The 22,489-nt window shown below is 33.2% G+C and overlaps 1 protein-coding gene across 1 annotated transcript in view; it reads right to left on the reverse strand.

The window, feature by feature from the left end:
- Positions 1–516: 516 nt before the first annotated feature.
- Positions 517–22,489, reverse strand: part of LOC137933452 (uncharacterized) — a 29,605-nt gene continuing 7,632 nt past the window's right edge. Inside the window, exons 8-27 of the mRNA XM_068777406.1 lie at positions 22,225–22,309; positions 21,616–21,756; positions 20,604–20,695; positions 18,824–19,084; positions 16,273–16,397; positions 14,855–15,016; positions 14,697–14,783; positions 14,042–14,240; positions 12,583–12,708; positions 10,971–11,099; positions 10,538–10,651; positions 9,095–9,301; positions 7,945–8,035; positions 6,916–7,011; positions 5,464–5,603; positions 4,367–4,607; positions 3,382–3,549; positions 1,870–1,957; positions 1,398–1,503; positions 517–636 (exon numbers count right to left, since the gene is read on the reverse strand). Of these exons, the coding sequence (XP_068633507.1) occupies positions 517–636; positions 1,398–1,503; positions 1,870–1,957; positions 3,382–3,549; positions 4,367–4,607; positions 5,464–5,603; positions 6,916–7,011; positions 7,945–8,035; positions 9,095–9,301; positions 10,538–10,651; positions 10,971–11,099; positions 12,583–12,708; positions 14,042–14,240; positions 14,697–14,783; positions 14,855–15,016; positions 16,273–16,397; positions 18,824–19,084; positions 20,604–20,695; positions 21,616–21,756; positions 22,225–22,309 (2,778 nt within the window). The remainder of the gene's footprint in view (positions 637–1,397; positions 1,504–1,869; positions 1,958–3,381; positions 3,550–4,366; positions 4,608–5,463; positions 5,604–6,915; positions 7,012–7,944; positions 8,036–9,094; positions 9,302–10,537; positions 10,652–10,970; positions 11,100–12,582; positions 12,709–14,041; positions 14,241–14,696; positions 14,784–14,854; positions 15,017–16,272; positions 16,398–18,823; positions 19,085–20,603; positions 20,696–21,615; positions 21,757–22,224; positions 22,310–22,489) is intronic.

Below are 22,489 nucleotides of genomic sequence, written 5' to 3' on the forward strand. Positions count from 1 at the left end.
CTTGCGTTCATTCACTTCATCTATCCGTTCTTCCGTCCTTCTAGTTTGGTAAGCAAGACACTCTTGGGGGAACTCCCGAAAGGACAAATGACAAATAGCATTTAGATCCCGTTCATCAAAAACATCACCCTCGTTGTCTCACCAGGTTACGCTATTTTTATATCCCATGTGGAAATATTAGTCCACATAGTCCAAAAAAGAATAAACAATCATACAAATTTAAATGAATTTAAAAAAGGAATAATAATCTGAAATTAAAAGGAACAATTCCGTTATTATTCAGATGGCATTGAAGTAACTTACAGATGGCTACTTTTCCTTAGACTCCCGATCTCCTCTTATCACACTTAACAATTTCCCCCCTCCCCCTATTACACAAACGTATTTAATGAAAACCTCTTAATCGATGAAGAAAACAGTAAGGGAATTAAAAAACGGTTAAAAAAAAAAACTTTAATCTAAAAGAAAAAAATATAAATAATTAACAAATAAACCTAATATTATTAAATACATAAATTATTTGCCCATTTCTTTTTTTAATAGTTTCGCTGCCGTGTACAAATCATACTTGACCTTGGGGTAGCCTTGTAACAGATCTTGCCAGTCTTTGTATCGCAGAAACACGACGTCGACCACCTAAAAATCATTTATAATTAATCATTTCAGTTGTACAAAGTTCACTGCTGGATACAGACTTTCCTTATAGATTTTCAATAAGAAGTGGCCTGCTCCCATCGTTTTCTGATGACTTTAACATGGTCATCTATTTTAATGAAGACATCCTACGCCTCGCTTGCTGGTACGTGATTTCCACTCTGGAACCTCAAATCCCCAGGTGCCATCTGTTCTTCGTGCTAAGTCGCCTATTGCCACTTAAAATTTCCGATACACTGGGCAACATCGGTTACTTTTGTTAGAAACTCCGTAATTCTAATTTGATCAAGAAAACATCCCGAGCTCGTGGCTCATAGATCAACTGTGAGTTAGCCGCACGTCATCACTGGCTTACGTCACAGATTGCATAATTCATCATCGTTTCAGCTTATAGATGCTCACTGCAAGACATAGGCAAAGATATCTATGGAGAAATATATCGCCACGTTTGATAGGCGGGTAGGCGATTGCAGTGTGGTATTATGATACACAGAGGATGCTTCTGACTATCTTCAGGAAACTTTTTTGTGAACATTGGCAATCCTGTAAATAATGCACATAGTGTAAATTATATAAGGTTGTATCCCGGGATTTGTACGCGCGACCTACGATCGCAAGTTTGTCTTCTCCGGCAATGCTACCACTGCTCTGTACTGTTGTACGATTATAGAAATAAAATAAAGTACTTAAACATAACGTTTCTACTTTTAGTCGAAGAATTTATTAACAAGGAATATAATTACCGTTCGAGTCACGTATGAGAAAAGGAATGGAGAGTTAGGGAATAGTCCAGGAATAAAACCAAAGTAGTCATTAGTAGTCAACAACGTCAACATCTTCTTTTCTCCACTAAAATATACAAATAATGTTATTTCTTTTTAAAATACTAATTTTGAGCTAAGTGATGTCTATCAACTATTCAGTATATGTCCCATTTTAAAACTTAATTTCTTATTTATACATAATAATGATTAAAAAAATAACAAATAATTATTATCTCGTGAAAATTTATATTTAGTTTTAATAAGCTTCTAGTAAATTAAGCCGTTAAATTGAAATAAATGTATAGCTCAAAAATGACTTCAAACTGCCATTAAAACTGTAACCTGCGAGCTTTGCGTGGTATAGAGAAAAATCCGAATAAGCCAAAAAATACTGTAAACTCTGTCAGATTGGTTGCTATCATCGAATTATCTGGTATAATATAAAGTTTACCTTGCATCGGTGCTCCACTTTTCTACTTCGCCTTCATGAATAAAATATATACAAGGATATATGTCACCTTCTTGAACAATCCATTTGCCTATAAATTATAGTATTTACAACAAAAATTCACTTATTTACTTAAGACAACAGCGAATACTAATTATAAAAAAATACACATACGTTTATATCAATAATGTAAATTAAGGTAATACTAGTGATAAGATAAATTAGCAGTAGAAAGGCCACATAGCCCGGAACAGATGACCGCTGGAGCCTTAAGGTTCTGGAGAACATGAACCGGAAAGCGCAGCGTAGGACATGTACACACAAGGTCGACAGACAACAATGTTGAAATCATGAGAAGACGCTGGATGCAATCCGCTTCCAACCGGTCTTATTTCCCGGAAGCCGTCTCAACCTACCGCGTGCTCTGCAGCATCGAGGTGGACGCGATCTTGGTCTAGCTCTTCACGGAGCACGGGGAAATCACCGAGTCCCTTCACTGGTTTAAGCTCAGTGAGGACCCCTCGCGTTTCTATGAACCGGACGTGGTCCAGACCGTGGTCCACCTTGTAGACCACTGTCCTGCATTCGGAGGACCCCGTATCGACACCGAATGCCGTTTAGACATAGAGATTGGCGAGGACTCTATGGCCTCGCTAATCAACGACGTGGAAGCAAGACCAACGTTCCAAAAAATGTACAGAACGATTACGGAATACGTGATAAAAAGAAACAAAAGTTAAGCTAAAATTAAAAAAAAACAATTTTAAGAATATATAAGTAATTAAAATATATATATAAAAATATATACCTATAATGTGATATAGATTAAAAACAAAGAAATTATAATAGTTAAGGAATAAGGAGAAGAAATAATAATATCGAATAAAAGGGTAAAATATAATAATATGAAAGGGAAGGATAGAAGAATTGTAAAAAGAAATAAAATATAGGAATGAAAGATCATAGGAGGAACGATCGAAAAACGCAAAAAAAAAAACAAAGTCCCTGTCCTACAATAGAAAGAGGTACAAGAGGTCCCCATGGCAGGGGTCAATGGAAAAATAACCGGTCTTATTGAAGATCTATATGAGGAGGTCTATGTTCTATTATTGACGTATACGGCTGAAATGATGATAATGATCTTCGTTTGAAGAACTTTATGATGCTCATCTTTGATCACAACCTGTGCCATGACTTTACCTTACGGTATTTAATACAAAAGATAATATTTCTCATTATACCTTACATGTCCTATTTCTGAAGAAGGTAATAAGGTGAAACAAAATAAAAAAACTTAAGAAGTATAAAAGTGAAAGATATTATCTTATGACCACTTCCTCACTAATTCTGCTGTAGTAGAAATAATAATAATGGTACATTCTTGTTGCTTTAAGAATATTCTAGAACTGACGCTCAACAAGTTTAAGTCTACCAATTTACTGCCATATATTTTGTATAATGTTGTTTTTATTGAAATGAAGGTGAAACAACAAAATTCTATTTCATATTATGTACCTGGAAAAATAACAACCCGGCTCAACCTCGCTACTAATTGCCTAATAAAATAATGAGGTAGGTCTCGTAATAAAGGAGGCGTCTTTAAATGGTACAAGTAGAGTGCTCCGAGAATATCTTCCTGGAGACATTGAGGAGCATTTTGTGCCAGCTCCGGTAGCCAATTACCTAAAATAAAATATTATTTTTCTACACAAACTGTATACAATTACACTACAGAGAAAAGTTGTAATTTGCATTATAAAGGAATGTAAAATCCGAACCATACTGGCATTAAATAATCTTGGAAAGATTATTTAGTATTAGTAATATTAATAAAATACTTCATTATATACAGAAAAAACAATCAAAGATTGATTTTGAGAAGATTTTTCAAAAGCAAGTTATAATGCATCGTGAGTAATAATTAGGCGAAACATGTTGGGAATATTCAAATTTTGGGACAATTAATTAGCAATGGTAGTCCAGCGGTAGAGAACAGAGACTTGCAATCAGGTCGCAGGTAAAATTCCTAAAATACAATCTTATATACTTCACACTGGGCATATATATGAGATTGCCACTGCTCACAAACGAGTTTAAGCGTGATGAGTAGCAGCATCCTCTGCATACCATAAAACCATACCATGATCACGCGATTATGGAGATTCTCCCCATAGGTACATTCGGAGGAGATTTACGTCTTGCAGTAGGGGTCTATGGGCTGAAACACTGTTAATATGAAATTAAAAAAAATAAAAAAAATAAACCACCGATAGGGTTTTAATATTTCGAGATGTTTTTTTCAAGGTCCCGATGTGGTAATTTAAAATGAGTTTCAATTTTTATATTTGACTTAGTAATTTTTGCAATTTCGAACCGTATCTAAAGTATTATACGTTACAGAAATATACATAAATAAAAAATACGTAAACAAAATAATTGTTATCAAAATAGAATGAATTTATAAAACTAAATGTAATAGATTAAAAAATTAAAATATAACCTCTTTGTCTCAGCCACAAGTGTTTTGTATAATCTGCCACCGCTTGTAGCATAGTTTGTGACAAGCCCGTATGTCTCAAAAACGTGAGAAGTTTCACTACCTTGTAGTCATACTTGTACAGATCATATAGTTTCGTATATACAGCGCTGATTGCAATGCTGAGAATCCAAATGCTAAGTAGATATATAACTATATTGATTACTATTTTGTAATATACTTGTTGTATATTTAGGGATACAACCTGCAAAATGCACCCAAAATATCTTTAAGTCGTAAATGATACTCTAGTACGAGTATATATGCCCTTTTGCATTAGCATTTTTATAGGTATAATCATATTTAGACAAATCTTATTGATTTCTCTTCTTTTACAACCCTGTATTGAAATCCTTTACGTCTTAATTTCTATTTAACTCCCGTGAATTCGACGAGTTCTTTGCTAACACGTAAATCTAACTGCTAACAAGTATATCGACCAAAAATACTAAAATACTTCAAACGGAGTTGAAATAATGTTTAGTTGCCAGCAGTTAAACGGAAGTCGTTAGCTACAAACCAAAAAAAACCTACAATAAAATCACTTTATCAAAAAATAACAAGAAGAATCACTCTCGACTTTTTCTTTGTAACCATTAATAATTATGTTTTTCTAATTGTGGCCTTAAGCTTATTATATACGTATAGCTTATACACACATTGCAATGGTTGGTTATTTTATTAATATCAATTTGAACGAGTTTTTTACCAAAAATATATTCCGGGATTCGTGTAAAAAAATAAAAATTATAAAGTTATGTTACATTTAACAAATGCCTTTAAATACTTTTATAATTAATTAATAGTTAAAGACTGTTTAAAATTATTTACAATCGAATAAAATATGTAAGTTCGGAACCAAAACCGTTAGGAACGAAACAACCAGTAAACGCGACGTGGGTAGGCCTCCTACTAAATGGAACAATGGTATAATCAAGGTCGTACAAAGAGCAGCGCAATGCAAGTCATTGTGGTGAACTTGGTGGAGTCCTAAGCCTTGCAGTGGACGTCATTCAACTGACATGAATGAACGAAATGAATGAAAGTGTTAAAAAACTTACCGACTCCAACTCTGTACAGGTGTACATGACCAAAACGTAACTCAATGATACAATGTAATCTGCTCCCCATGTTCTCGGGACAATAAATCCAAACTTAACTTTATCGCCTTCCATAAACGTTTTTGTCATTCGCGCGCAACCTTTATTCATAGCAATTATATTAGTGAAGCAGTTTTTTTATAATATAGCTCTAGGTTTAAATACAATGGATACAACAATAAATACAAATTTAAATTTTGTACATAGCTTATATAAAGAAGTGCATATGAATAGTGAAAATGAATGAACCAAGAATGATATGCGGACAATAGCAACAGTATTTTGGTGTCTCTAGTAAAAGGAAAGCCAAAATGCTAATTAAGCGACCCAGCAAGCTTTACGAGTCCTTTTTAATCTGCTTTTTTATTTATTCGCTGTTGTAGATCATAAATATTATTAAAGTTGTACATAGCTTATATAAAGAAGTGCATATAAATAGTGAAAATGAACGAACCAAGAATGATATGCGGACAATAGCAACAGTATTTTGGTGTCTCCACTAAAAGGAAAGCCAAAATGCTAATTAAGCGACCCGGCAAGCTCTATGAGTCCTTTTTAATCCGTTTTTTTTTTATTCGCTGTTGTAGATTATAAATATTATGAATATTGTACATAGCTTATATAAATAAGTGCATATGAATAGTGAAAATCAACGAACCAAGGACGCTATGCTTGAGGTTTATCTACGACATCGAATTATGAATGAAGAGATTCGTAGACGAAAGTAAACGATCTTATTAGAAATCTATAACCTAGTACCTATGATCAACAGTTGACATCCCACGCCTGATATTATGATGATTTCTAAAACAGATATCTTATTCCACTCCAATACTATATTATATGGTAGCAATAGGTGTGAAATATCACTTTGTAACTTAACAGACTTAACTGTGACACAAATAATAAAATTCTTTACACGTGTCGTATCCTTTTCTGGAGGTAACAATCACTTTAGGATTAAATAGAGAGGATAAAAAGTAATGTATAAATCAAAAATAATTAATTTATACTACCTTAAAGTATACGTAAACTGTAATACAAGATATAATAATTATTTACCTCCTCGGTGTTCGCTACTGGGGGTAACATAATCACTTTAGCACTAAATAGAGATGATAAAAGGTACACTAGAAAGTAATACTGTAATTAAATTATACTAACTAAAAATCTACGTCGACTGTGTCGATAAGAACAATTATTTACTTATACTGTTTACATTTCTGGATGTAATATAATCACTTTGTGACTATATAAAGATGATTTAAAATACAGTCAAAATCAATGAAATACTTTCAGTATAACTCAACTACAACAGGTTACTACTAACTACTAAATACAGTTTAAAAGTGTGCATCAGCTGTGATATAAGAAATTTAAGAGTTAATGGAGATAAACATAACAATTGTTCACCTCCTCCTTTCCTGTCTTTCGGAAGGACCCATTCGGTGTAATCAATTGTAGCATTGATATACTCTGGAATATCTGGTACTTTCACAGGAAATGTCTCTTCTAAAATTTGTTGAAATTATATAATAAGGTGATATATACAGAGTGATTGGGATGTGTGCATATAAAATGATAAATACGTCGTAAAGTGATACATTGAAAAAGAGATAATAAAAATAAAACAATGTTAAGGAATGTTTATTATGACTCCACGCTTTTTTTTAAATCTTTACTAAATGCTTATTTTTATTTTACTTAAATTGCAACAATTGTTGTGATTGTTCATATTTATGACGTTAAGCTATTTAAATATACGTATATATACGTATACGTAACAGATTTTTTATTTAATTTTATTTTCCGTTTATATTTTTTCGCTAAGTTGCTTCTGTTGAGTGTTTTGTGTGCCTTATTACAATGAGTAATATTATTATTATAATGCTAACGATTACATTTTTTATACAGTTGTAACGAATGGTCACCCACGTAGCTCAAAGAATTGCTTGTTGAAGTGACAGTGTGTGGAACGCATCGCTCGTGTAATTGTTGGCCGTTGCGTCAAAAGGAAATAGCGATCACGAGACGGTACACGCGGCGTCTATTCTATTGTCTATTGTATCGTGTGAAGTTAGTGCTGTTAGCCTTGCGGCTTTTACAGCTTCATCGGAAACGAGTTCACGGAACGGAGGGGTCCGTGAACTATATTGACGCGGCGTGTAGGCCCTCCAGTAGGTTGACAGATGACATAGCTCTAAGATCACGGGGACTCGCTGGATGTGGACAACGCAAGTCAGGTCATATAGTCACGATCTTTAGAATATACCTATGCTTCGGAGTGAGCGACTAACGGCTGATATAGACACATAATTCAACTCCTATCGAAAATATAAAATTAAGAAAAAATAATAATTTACGACTTATTTAACTGATAAGTTAATTATCATTCTTATTTGGCATAAAAATGTTTAGAAAAAATAGAATCATAAACCTTACCTCTACACGCCACTATCATCCAACCACATGTCATTGCATGCAGAACTAAAATTACTGATAAAATCTTCAACAAAACTGGTCCGACTCGGCTCTACAAACATTTTTAAAGTTCATACTTCAAATTAGACCACTATGTTACATCTAGCTTTATTTTTATGCAACCATCAGGATGAGGCTTAATGCTTGTTTACTTGGCAGATCTTTTTTACAATAGATCGTCTATGTGCCTATCACGATTTATTTTTTCTTAAATTCGTATTCAATAAAAAACTTAACTATCAAGTTTCTGGTATTCCGAGCCGCTTCAAAAGAGCATGTAAATACCTAATTGAATAAAGACATTATGATTTTTTTTTTTGAATATCGAATTGTGTTCATTTGAATAGCTCAAATCTAATACAATTCATCACCGGTATGCTATAGCAAAACTAAAATTATTAAGCTGATAATAAATTTCAAGGAGGCGAGTTTGCCCGGTGCTGCACAGAATTTTATAATTTTAGAGCTTTCTAGAGCGTGACACTATATTGTTATAAGCAAACTTTGTCACTAATAATATCGGGGGAACTATTCCCGCGCCAATAATTCCTATTTCAATACTACACTATCGCATATAAAATATTTTTGTGTCTCTCCTATTTGATTATAATTCCCTTAATAAAATAAATGTCCTATAATAACTATAAATAGATTATTTTTTATAAGATTCGTAGAAGAACGAAAATAACCGACACATTGAAGCAGATTAACAAGTTGTAGTGGCAGTGAGTATATTGTCGTAATACGCTAGATTTTGGCGACTTCCTATCAGTCCTATTTGAAACCTATGAGGAATGCCCAGCAATGCAAATGTCCAGCTGTGGACGGTTATTTTTTTTAATTCTTCATACTTGTCTAATTTAATTTTTTTTATATTTTAGGTCTTTGTAGGGTACCATTGAAAATCAGTACTGAATCGACGTTTCTTCTTGCCTTAAGAGGGCTTAACTGAGTGTTTATATATACATACATAAATATATTCATATATATGTATATGTGTCTGTGTGTGTGTATAAATAAATATATATATATATATATATATATATATATATATAGTTATATATGTATGTATATTATATATATTATTAAAATATTAATAAATGTAAATCACCTGAAATCCAGTACAAAAATATATATAGAACTCAAAAAGCAACCGAAGCCTCAGCAATCTAACAAGTTGATACAGCAAGTTGCCAGTAAAAAATGTAATGGTGGGCACGATTATTGTGAATATTTCAAGGTAACAGCTCCAAGTCAACAGTTTCCGATACTTTAGAATCCTCATCACGCATTTCCCTTCCACAACTACAAGCTCCACCTACAAATATTTATTTTATTTACGCAAGTTAACATTGAAAATACGTTTCTTCAAAACATGTATTTTAAATCTAAGAAACACTTAAAAAATATTTGCATATACTAAGTTAAAAAATTAGATAATCAACAAATAAAATATCTTCTATTCTTCTCCTTCTTTTCAGCCAATAGACGCTCAATATAGTAACTATGAGATATAACATACAATAATAATAATTATAAGATATTGATGATAAACAGATGCAGCGTGGGTAGATCTCCTACTATTGTCTATTGTCTCATGTGAAGTTTTTATTGTTAGCCTTGCGGCTTTTACAGCTTCATCGGAAACGAGTTCACGGAACGGAGCAGTCCGTGAACGATATAAAATTAAAAATTTCCGAACCCGCATCGGCACTCGGCGAGAGGACGAGGAAGTCACAAAGGTAGTGGCCGCGAGATAGTAGCAGCTCACCCAGCCAGCCCTCGAGGACACAAACCCAGCGCGATCCAGTCAGCCGGCAAAACTCGCGGCTAACGCGCCTAAGTATGTCTAGTCAGTGTTACTGATAGTGTACTGAATGAGGAGTTAAGTGTGGAGGGCAACGTGGATATCTCAGCAATCTAAGGAAGGATACTGATCCTACCTCGGATCGCCCACGCTGTTCGCGGTGGCGGCGTTGGAAGGCCGACGCCGTTTACGTAACGGACGGTAGGAAGTGTGGTAAATGATTTTTAAGCATCGCACGCGTTTTTTCGTTATAAATTTTTTTTGGCAAAACAAAATAAATAAAGTAATTAATAACAAGAAATTAAAATAATAGTTGACTTAAAACAAAACGAAATAAGAAGATGTGCCGCAAGTGTACTCTGCGTATCATAACACCACACTTTATCACTAGCACGCCTGTCAATTGTGGTGATTATGGTATCTCCCCCCATAGATATCTTTGGTGTGACACAACAACGTTCTTCACATGACATACAAAAGTTGTCACTGTTAATGATCTTATTTGATTATAAATGAAATCTACAAAAAAGAACTGCTCAATATTAATTTCGCTTTATTACTATATTAAAATAATATTATACTACTTGGTATTATATCGTATATAAACATAATAAATCTTCAAACAATATGGTTTAAAATTATGTATTTAGTACTCACCGTAAAAAAATCTGCGAGGAAATATAGTAAATGTACAATGTCTAGACAAACTAATAGCAAATACAATTTGAATTTCGATTCGTCGGGTACGGTTTTTAAAGTCAACACAACAACAGAGGTTATCACTGGTTGGATCAACCACGTGAGAAATAGCCAACGCGTGTACCAACTGCCGTCCGTTGCTTCAATCATGGATTCCATCCACTAAAAATAAAACTTTGTACAATCATTGGCTTTAGGTGTAAATGATGTAAAAAGGTGTTTCTGCAGTTCATTTGCTGTCAATTGTATGGTACACCGTATCCAAAAATAAATGGTTTCAGAAATAATAAATAAAATAATGATAATATAGTAATAAAAATCATTTTAACATAGGATTCGCTACGTATTAAAATTAATTATTGCTTACTATCTATACCTGCAGATTTTATATTGTCAGAAATTACTGACCTAACCGTCTAATAGATAATTCAGGGTAATTGAAAATAGAATTAAAAACATTAAAGGTTATGTATTTACTTACGGGCAATTTAATTGCTTTTTTCCCACGCAGGATGTACTGTATAGTGTTGTAAGGATTCTCGACAATAATTTTTTTCAAGGGCATAAAGTCTAGTTTGGTTTGAGAATTCTGTTCCAAATTTGATCTGATCTGTAATTGGAAAAATTTCATCATCTTCAATTCAGTCGGAGGGCGATGAATGGTAGACATAGCTCTCCCCCATATGTTATAATAAACTCAAGCTTACATGTACAGGTACGGTATAAAAGAAAAATCAGCAATTAAAAATATGCCGTAATATTTTATAAATGCAATTTAAGGAAAACTTCTCTTCCCTGTTTCATTAAGTACCTTTTTGGTCCTTTTTTGGATATCTGTAGCGTGCCCCCTTTTCTTTAAAGCCCTCATTTTTGGGGGCATCTTATTTCTCCTGCTTTATGCGTGGCAGGGATGTTATAATTTTGGATTAAATATTTTTTCAGTATTTATTTTTTAATTTTTCTTTCTCCTTGTTCTCTTCACAATTTCTTCCATTCGTCACATTTTTAACATCTTTCACACTTCACCTTACTTCCGTCATCTACGTCCCATGTTAAATTTGGATCTTATTATAGCACCTTTTTATTTTGTATTCTTTATTTACAATTTATTATAAAATTTTACTGTGTACCTACTATAAATGAAGCCATCTTTAGTGTATTTTATACGGACGATATTAAAGCCATATAAACGATATATTAGCTATTAGCTGTCCCGGCAGAATGTACTGCCGGAAGTTATTGGCCAGGCATTCCAATAGAAAAAATAAGTTAGCGTAACATATTTCAGTCATCACTTTATTTATTGATTGAGTAAATAAATTAATTCCGTGATCCGTAAATATTGGCTGATGCAATAGTCGAACAACACTTAAATTTGCAGCAGTCGCACTGTCAAGAGTGCGAAGCTCAAAGCAAACTGTCAAAAGCGCAAAGTAACTTATAAAGTTTGCTTGAAACTTTATACTTTCTGAAACTTTTCATATTTCTCCGCGTTTTTTTCTTATTTTTTTCTCAAGATCCTTCTACTCAGTGTTAGGTAACTTATAAAAATGATATATGAAATTGATATAGTCGTTCTCAAGTTATAACCTGACCAAGAGAAACAGAGATTAATTTTTATATATGTAGATTTAACTACTATCCCCAACGGACTGCCAAAATCTCACCAAAGCAAATCGCTATTAAGCGTTCTATATTATGCATGTTTCATAAATTTCGTTTATTTCTGCCGAACTGTAAAAACTTTCTTCGAATTTCCTATGTCTATCTAAGCTTAAAATAAACAGTAAACATAAATAACTCCGAGCTATGTTTGTTGCTTGCGGAAGACGCTGAATGAAGGCCACCTCAACCACCGTATTTTAATTCTATGAAAATAGGCTATGTTCAGCTGTAGATAATGAAACGAATGAATAAATAAATGCGCATGTATATGATAAACCGTTATTTGAAAAGTTTAAAGTTCGGTGTTTGAGTGTCTTTTTCTTTTAAAACATTCTATGATAACATATACTACATTATATTTTTAATACAAATAAGATGTAATTAAATCTAAATGTAGTGTGAGAATATAATACTTAAATAACACAAACCTCTTGGGTAAGAGCATCTTGAAAATCTGCTATAGATATCTTAAGTACATCTGCGTAACCTTCTGCTTCTGCAGAAATTCGTACTGGTCTAGGTTTTATTCCTTCAATTTGGCCAAATATCGCACCCTAATAAAAAAATTCATAGTTCTTTTTATTAACAGTAAACACGAAAGAGCAGTGGTAGTGGTAGCGCAGCGGTAGAAGACTAAGATTTGCAATCATAGCTCGCGGGTATGATTTTCAGGATACAATACAATCATTTATAATTCATACTTTCTGCATTAATTATATGGGATTGCCACTGCTAAAAAAAGTTTCCAGAGAACGCGCAATAGCGCTTCTGCGTACCATAATACCACACTGCGATCACTAAGCCGCCTACCAAGCGTAGCGATTATGGTATATCCCCCCATAGAAATCTTTTGGTGAGGCCCATCAATGGGCAGACGCCCATAAATATGTACTATTAAACGTCTAAACAGCCATTTTGATTTTTAATCATTTTATTGCCTAATTATTATTAACATTAGTTCTAATCGATAGTACGTATATCTTTGTCGTTATCTAATCTTATTACAGTATTAACTAACAATGCACCCGGTGTGCATCCCAAATTATTATTTCTTCTTATTTCACCCTACGTGACAGGCTACATCTTGTGTAGTATTTTATTAAACAAAAAGTTTTATTATAATTCTTTAGTTATGGAAATAAATATTATTTATTAATCGTAGCTAGAGTATTTTTATTGTGTTAGCAATATTGATATTATCATATTGAGGAACATTTTTAATCTTTATTTGTAGTTTAGGGTTTATTCTTGTTAGGACATGTAAAAATCGTTATGACGATCATAAATGTTCACCATTAAATCACTCAACAATCAATGTGGAGGCAAGGTGCCAATCTGCAAAATAATCTTGTCGCTCCTGGCTTTGATTCTTACAAAATAAATTGCGCGGTACCGACCAAGTTTCAATTACCTCAACAGTGGTTTTGTGTGCCAACAGAGATCTTAATTCTATCGTTAGCACATTCCATCAATATTCTGATGAACATAAAAATCCCTGGTTAAATAAAAATTAACCAAAGTTCATAAATACGAGTATAATCAATTTTTATTACAAATATAATATGACAGGCTTACTCATTTCCGTTATTTATTGAAGAAAAAGTTTTAAAAAATGTCATTTGTTATTGTATACTCTCCATAGATTATTCTTCATTCATCTTCATCAGACCGGAATATTATTGTGATAAACTCTAAGCTCTATCTCTTTCGAATGCATGTTTTTCTGTAGTTCCATCATCATCAAAATTAGTAGAATGTACACTGCTAGATTTAAGTTTCTCGATCAATTTCGAGTAAGACCGTCTGGAAGCGGCCTGTATGCAGCGCCAACAAGGCCCTTTATCCACCTTGTGAATGGACTTGCTACTAGCTAGTTACTAATACAACCTTGGTAAGAAGCGCCAACTTTTCTCCGCCTCGTTTAACAAGAATCCTTCCCCGATGGACTACATATACCCATGGAGCAAGATCCATCTCTCGCAATATTTCTTGACCGGGTAAGAAATATAACTGTTTTGATGCAGTTGCTAATTGTCTTTCTATTTGTTCGCTTCCACCTAACAAGGTACTAAGTGCTTCAAAAGTTCTGGAAGATATGTGAATAATTTATTTACGTTTTACTCTGTTATTTCAAAGGTGATCCATGGTCAGTGATAAAATAAAAAATTTCGGAGTAACCACATCACATCTCGTAATAATTGAATATTGATCATTCCTGGAAAATATGTGTCTATATATTGTGGGTATACGATACACAGGACGAGAGATACCTCTCGAAATGCCAGAGCATTCAAATATCTTAAAACATTGTTAGGTTGATAGTCTAACATAAGAAGTATCTCTAGAACAGATTTGTATTGAATATTTGTTGTACTCACCGAAATAATATTGGTTATGCCTTTGATGCTGATATTAAAAAAAAAAACTATCTACTAATGTTATTTCACCGACATATATAAAAATTCGTTATTCATTTAGTGAAAAGCTGATATATAAAAGTATCAGTAATTACAGATGAATTTTTTAAGTTTAAAATACGTACGATTTGTAAAAATAATAACTCAAATCTTGTCTAAAAGCGACAGCAATGCGTTCGTTCATAAGTTTCTGTACATTAATACCTTTGGTTCTGAAATTACAATGGAAATTAATAAAAATATCTCTTCCTCAATTCAAAAGAACAAATAATCTAAAACTCACCGTTGCCAAACATACTTGAAGTGTTCTTGAACAGAATCAATCAAATCTTTTTCAACCCTCTCGGCTTCCAGAAACCTCTTCAGTTGAAATACTCCATGTTGATAAAGCGTATTGCCACGGAAATTTAGAACAAGTAGCGTCAAACAATAACACAAAACGAACCTACATAATTAGATATAGATTATTATATTATTATAGAGATAGATTATTGTACCTCTATCATCACTATAGTTATTAAGAGTCGAGAATGTTCTCTATGTTTATTGAAGCTACGCTGTTTTTTGGGTCCGTTTTGTCATTCCCTAACCTGACTTATTCGCAAATGGCATTTGCGGGTTTGAAGATCGCACGACGTACTATTCGGTAGCGTTCAAGGCCAGCCGTTTGTTACTCATAGCACGCCTTTGATTTTAGTTTTTATATATGCGATAGATATGCCCGATAGCTACATTTACTTTGCTATGGGAATTTAATAGAACAACTATATTCCAAAAATCTACAAAACCATAGCAGGTTAATCAAGAAAAACACGTACTCAAAACATATTATTAACATTAAAATAATAACAACCTTCAAAAAACAACATTAAAATAAAGACATTCAGTCGTCCATCAATTGGTGTACACCTCAATTAATTCTCACAGAGATGTTCTAGCAAAGACAGAGTCGTAGATTTATGCGGACATCGCAACGTGAAAGCCTTTCAATCCTCTGTGATCCACTGCTATACTAAAAGCGATCAGAATAGTGGCTCTGTGTTCACACTAAAATAAACCCGTGGGAGAGATAACACTGAATAAACCTGGCACTTTAATATCACAGCGATTACGCAAAGAGAACTTTGCATCTGTTAGAATGTTTTAAGACAAGCACTAAATGCCATCCGTTTATCTTTACAATTTCTACGTTTATTGTCTGAAAAACTGAATTCTGTATAATATACTAACTGTCCACCGCTCGCTTTGCTTGCCACGCTACCTTTTGTGAGTTTAATTTCATAAAATTCATTCTTTGCGATTTTTAACATGTCAGACAGTAAAAATATTCTGGCCGTATTTTATAGATATAACGGCTATAGTTAGAAAAACATTATTTTAAAATTTTTTGGAGTAGTTCAAAAATAAAGGTAAAGCATACGTATATTATTTGCCTGCGGACTCATTACCGCATCCATGGGACTCTAGGGTATATCTGGTCGTAGTAGTTTGTAAATAGTATACTAGCAGTTCCCCGCTCGCTTTATGAACTTAAACACCATGCAGCCCTCCTCGCGGATGGAATTTCATAAAACTTTTAGTTGAACTCTGCTTGCCAAAAGCAATATTTGTGTCAACTACCAAGTCTCCAGAGAAATCGTGATGAGTCTGTACATAGGTGAAAATCTTAAGGTAGATATAAAAAAAATTATCTTGACGAACCAAAAAAAAGATCCAAGTAAGAACAACACAAAGGCAGTGCCTATATTTTTACGATTTTCTTCAAATTTACCCATATCAAATCTCATTAGTCCGCTTTGTGCAAAATTTAAGCTTTGCACATGAATCTGGAATAATTCGATTAATAATACTCAATATAATAATTATCATAGAAATAGTTGGAAGTGGTCGACTATAAACCTTGTAGGGTCATTGGAAAATGCTGGATGTAGGCAACTAACTGATCTGAAAATCTATGGGGGAGACCTTTGTACATCTAGTTACGAATATTTGATAGTATAAATTGTTAATTTTATTTTACTAAGAGAATATTACACAGATATTGAGGAGATGTAATTCAACAATCACTAGATTCACCGTACAGGTGCCGGATACATCGCTTAGTAGAGGGCAGGGATATGGTGCTCAAGGCCGATGACCCGCTTAGTAGGATAAAAAGGCCCCCTTGCATTTCCGTTCAATTTTAACGACCAGACTCCTTTCCTATATCTGACGAAATTTTTATTCATCCTATATTGAAAGGATCTTTGAAAAGCTACTTTTGTTATATTTCGGCGACATTAGCAATCTTCAATCCGATCTCCGTCAAGAGCCACATAATGAAAGCCATTATCTATTTCCTAATGTCCTCCTAATGTAATTTTTAGTCTAAACAGTACTTTTCATTCATAAAACTATTTAAAATTTAACTAAAACGTAACAAGCATTACCTAACGTGTATGCATTTGTAATGAATATAGTTCGCATTAATATCAATTGTATTAAACACATTGGACATATTTCACTTAAAAAATGCTGCGAATCGTGACGTTAAAAGTTATGCCTTCGAATGGTGACTGTGTTATTTAACTTTCTAATTAGGCACGATTTGATTGGCTAAGGGGCATGGCTAGTCCAGCAAATTAGTTATGAATGATTCTTTATCATTCCTGAATCGTCATCATCATTTCAACCATAGAACGTTCACTGCTAGACATAGACTTTATTTTCAATAAAACTATTTAAAAGCGGCCTCTTCCCAGCGTCTTTCGATCACCTTAAAAATGCCACCTGTCTGTTCTCCTAGTAGCAGGTGGACATCCTACTCTCCGCTTGCCATTTCATGGTTTCTACTTTAGACCATTGCGGTCCTATTGAGATGAAATTGTTATTTACGAAATGAGAAAGTAGTATCGTATTAAATTGAAGGAAAGAAAAATAAAAATTTTCAATTGGAAATGTAATGGTGGGAGGCAATCCGGAAATATAATGTAAATGAAATATAATTTGAAAAATGAAAAAATGAGAAAAACAGAAATTGTGATAGAAGAGGGAGAGCGTCAAAATAGGACAGTTCGTGAAGAAATCATTGTAATAAATATCTCTGTCCAAAAAAATAATATAGGGGAAAGAGTATAACGGTAAGAACCCAATAACGGTAGGTTAAGTTGTAAGGTTTATATTACTACTATTATCATAGACAATGTACATACCATGCGAATATTATTATGAGATAAAACATTACTCGCGTTGATGTAAGTGTAAAAAGGGAGCCAGCATCGGCTTATCAGCGTCGCATTGATCAATATTCCTTTTGAATCCCATTCAAAGTTAATGCACATCCTGACGAAATAGTGACTGGCAGCAAACATAACTAGTAGAGATATCACTTGCCATTTGAACATCTGATTAAAACAAAATAACAAGTTTCATCTTGGACTTTACCTTAATTCTACGTACATTTGTATTCATAATCAAGGTGTTCATAAAGAAATTGTTGGAAGGTCTTTCTTTCCAGAAAACATCTAGTTAACTGAAACATTTATTGGTTCAAATTTAAAAACAACGAAGCTAGTGTCAAAATTAGGTGTACAAAACAACATTTCAAGTTCGAATTCAGAATTAGCCTAAACGTCTTTTCGAGTGTGATTTCAAGCCATTCATTCTATTCTGGGCATGTGGTTGGATTTACCCGTATTATTATCGTATGAAGATAATATATAGTGTCTACCACTTGTCGTCTATATCACGTCACACTTGACATGAATGCCAGAAAAGGTCAATTTAATAGAAAATACATGCAAGTCGAACTCTGATACTTAGAACATAATAATTTTAAGGTGACAAAACTTTGAAGAGGCTTAATCTACAACTTTTAATAGTAATTGTGTTTTTATAATTTGTCGAACGCCTCGGCACGGGTCAATACTTTGTTAAAAAAATATAGTAAGAAGAATTTCTGATTAATAATAAGAAAGATTAGGAATAAATTGCCCTTTAAAGAACTACGCTATTTAGAGATATTGTAAATGACTATAAAAATACCCGCCCGGCTAGTTGTCGTCTCTTCTTAATTCAACACAATTGGAACCTACATGGCTTTAAGTTCAAGGATTTCAAAATTGTGCTGTTTCAGCATTCAACGATCATTTTAAATGATCCTTAAATGATAGTGATATGAATTAAAGTATTAATTTTAAAAAAAATGCTTGATGTGTAGTATTATGATTTTTATATGAAGTACCTTGTTTAAATAAAAGCAAAATACACTTACCATAATATAAGCAATGTTTGCCGAAGGATTGTCGGCCAAGTAATCAAAGTATCCAATAACAATATAGATGTGCGCGAATCTACTAAGAGTGTTTACGAGTAATGCGTCATCATCTTCAATGGCTTTGCTCATTACAACGGAATACACTTCGTAAACCGGCAGAGCGCCTATGGCGTCCATTATAAAAGTGCGCGTCAGGTAATGCGACATACAGGATCTGAGATCTGTTACGAGCAGACCACGTTGGTCATAATAAGGCATCTGAAATATTTTGTTAAAGTTAAAATTAGTCGAAAAACATAAACCAAAAGACCAACATGACATGGTGTTCCCAAGCTTTTACCCATCCAGGACCCAAAACGTAAACAGCATAGGCAAAATTTAAGAAACTTTGATTCAAATTTTGTGTGAAAAATCGACCAAAGATTGTGACAATTTTATTTAGTTATTACTTTGTGAAAAATTAGGGGCAAATGACGCAGATGCGCAGTATTTCAAGGCGATCAACCATCCAAGTACTGACCGCAGCCGACATTAGTTAATTTCGGTGATCGAAAGAAAACCGATGTTTCAATTATTACCAATTCCAATTATTACCAAACCAAATACTCACCGTGTCGATATAGTTCATCTTATTAAGTAATTTTGACGGAAACACATTTTATATCCTCCTTTACAAAGTATACAATAAATTAAACATTTATTAAGAAAATAATATTTGTCTGCTACTCATAACAATTTCGAAATACAATGCAGATACTTGTGCACGATTACATAGCGTGCAAGCTCGTATTACCGCGCTATGGGAAATCGTTATTAATTAATGATGTATCAGATATTATCAGATGTTCTAGTTCATTCAATTCAATAAGTTCAATATTATTTGATTTAAGTTTTTCTTAGTTAATCGGAATACAATATAAGCGGATGCCAATTTTACATCTCGCTGTAATATATGATTTGACCCTAAATAGAGTTTATAGAATAGAATAAATTTATATAATAGATTAAATAAAACGTATAGACATAAATAGATAAAAATTTAATTTAATTTAAATTTTGTGACAATATTTAATGGAATCAGGCGTTACCTCGCAGAAGTCCATCCTAAGTAAGAAAAGGACCAATATTTATCCACTTCCGCACATGCAGTGGTAGTCGTGCAATAAAATGCACCGCCCGCCAGCCCGCTGATAAATGCGTATGCGGCAAACAATGCGAATCACATAACCGCCACCACCAAATTACTCAACACTTATTGCACGACTACCACTGCATGTGCGGAAGTGGCTAAATATTGGTCGTTTTCTTACATTGTGACAATATAAAATTATAACACGGACCATTCGCCTTAAGATTCCAGACAATCATGGTCCATCGGCTTGGTAACGCCATTAAAATTGTTCGAAGAAAGACTTATTCCAGTGATCAAATGAAAGCATTTCAAACGTCACTTTTCACTTCATTTTTAACGCAAACGGAATCTAGCAGTATCGCAAGAGAACAGAGTTTAAATCATTTGTTTCTACATTTCTTATTTTTCCACAAGGGCAATGCTTACTAAATAAAAGTCAATTCATAACTCTCTTCGCTTGATTGGGAAATCTTGATTCCATAATACAAATAACATCAGCAAAATAAACTGCATTTTCCTTATGATTATTATTTATTGAACTGCGGAAACTACTGTACCGCGCTTAATAGATACATACATATACTCTTAAAAATAAATAATTGGTTCTCATAGTTCAAATTAAAATAAGAGATAGTAAAAACTTACAAACAACTTTATAATCATATCGATCAATGAAACGCTATCACAAAATGCACCAATCATCACCAATGGCCATCTCCAATATGCACCGGTTCCGCCTAAGTAGAAAATGTTATTGTGAAGATGATCTTGAACATTATATACATATCACCTACACTGTACGATTATCCAAAGTAAATTTTTATCTCAAGAACATTTTCGAAAGCCCGATTTCGATGAAGCTGCACAAAGTCTACATCGACTAGCAGCATAACGTCAATCACATCTAATGCATGCTTTTAAATTCAGCATACTGACGTCCTAATTTTTTTTTGACAATTACGTGACAATTAAAAATAATAAGCGATCTATATAAATAAAAATTTATCGCCATAGACGTTGCCGACTCCAAAACAGGACAACAGCTCGGCTAATTCAACATTTTTTTTCATATTTTTGCTACTTTACTATCATTTTTATAGTGTAAAATATTTTAATTAATGTTTTTATTTTTCTATAGAGATCATAGAGTAAAACACCTGTTCCTAAATAAATATTGGAAGTCAAATAAAATAAAAAGGACAGTACCAAGTCTTGCAGTAAATGAAATGGAAAACTTATTATTGTTAAGTAATGGTTGTTTATTAGTTAAAGTGCAAATCAATAAATAAAATAATTATTCTTTTGTTTTGGACCGCGACGAGTTGAAAATTATGACAGACCGTGCGTTCGCAAACCCGCCTATTAAACGTGGCGTTTATGGTATATAACCCCATAGATATCTTTCGGTAAGCCATTAGAGCATCTATGATCTGAAATGACGGCAACAACATCGTTCTTTAAAAATTTGGACAAGTTTAATTCATAATCCGAAATAATCATAAGACACCATCATTTCATTTCACAATAATAAAGAAAAGATTCGATATTAATTTTGGATTAATTGTTAATATTTGTTATTACATCCAAAAGATAAATATATTAAACTTGGATATCTTACTATTAATTTATAGGTGCATAAATTGAATGTTATTGTTACCTTGAAAACTTGCCGAAATTATAGAAATACATACAATAATAGCTCGAAACAACATCCAATATTTCCAGAATCTGTAAAAAGAAACGATAAAATTATCAATAATTAAATGGTGATGATATATACCGCGATTCACTAGGGACGCTCTCAGGAACCTCGGCTCAGGCTAAGTTACCTAAACTAGATTTAAAATCTCCTCGCTCTGCCTTCTCAAACTCGCGGCATCTATAACTACCAATAAACCATCAATGTAGATCCAGACCAAAAGAAATTATAAATAGAAAGAGTCTAGAACTATCGTCATCATATCAAACGATAGATGGCAGAATTAAGTTATTTCTAACTACAGTGAATATCACTGTTCTTTATATTCTTCTTCTTTTAAACTGATTGATGCCCACTACAAGATACCAGCTCCAAAGATCGCGACGATGACCCGACACTCTGTGTCCACATCCAGCGAACTCCAGCAACATTAGCTATGTCATCGGTCTACGTACGCTGCGTGCTCTGGTTCTTTATATATTAGTTTATATACAGAAGAATATAACGAGAAGAATATAAGAATATACTTTGATGAAGGTTTTATATTAAATGTCATCCGGAACCGACGTGCAGTCTCTTTACGCACTTTTGCGTGTTTTTCGTCGACTGACATTCTTGAATGAAATATCCTTTGGCGCAGTTTCTTTTGGTACTGAAATTTAATAACATTATTGAGAAACATGTAAGCAAAAATTTTAAAATAATTATGTTTCAATTTATCGACACGTTGTTTGCCTTTATACAGTATAAATATTATATACAGTTTAAACTTTAAAAGATGAATAGAGAACTCTTTTAGTTAGTAAAAATCTTACAATATTTAATAACCCTA

Source organism: Battus philenor, unplaced genomic scaffold, assembly GCF_028537555.1.
Source record: "Battus philenor isolate CCGP_79_NKW_IND1 unplaced genomic scaffold, ilBatPhil1.0.hap1 SCAF_13, whole genome shotgun sequence".
In the NCBI taxonomy this organism is placed as follows: Eukaryota; Metazoa; Arthropoda; class Insecta; order Lepidoptera; family Papilionidae; genus Battus; species Battus philenor.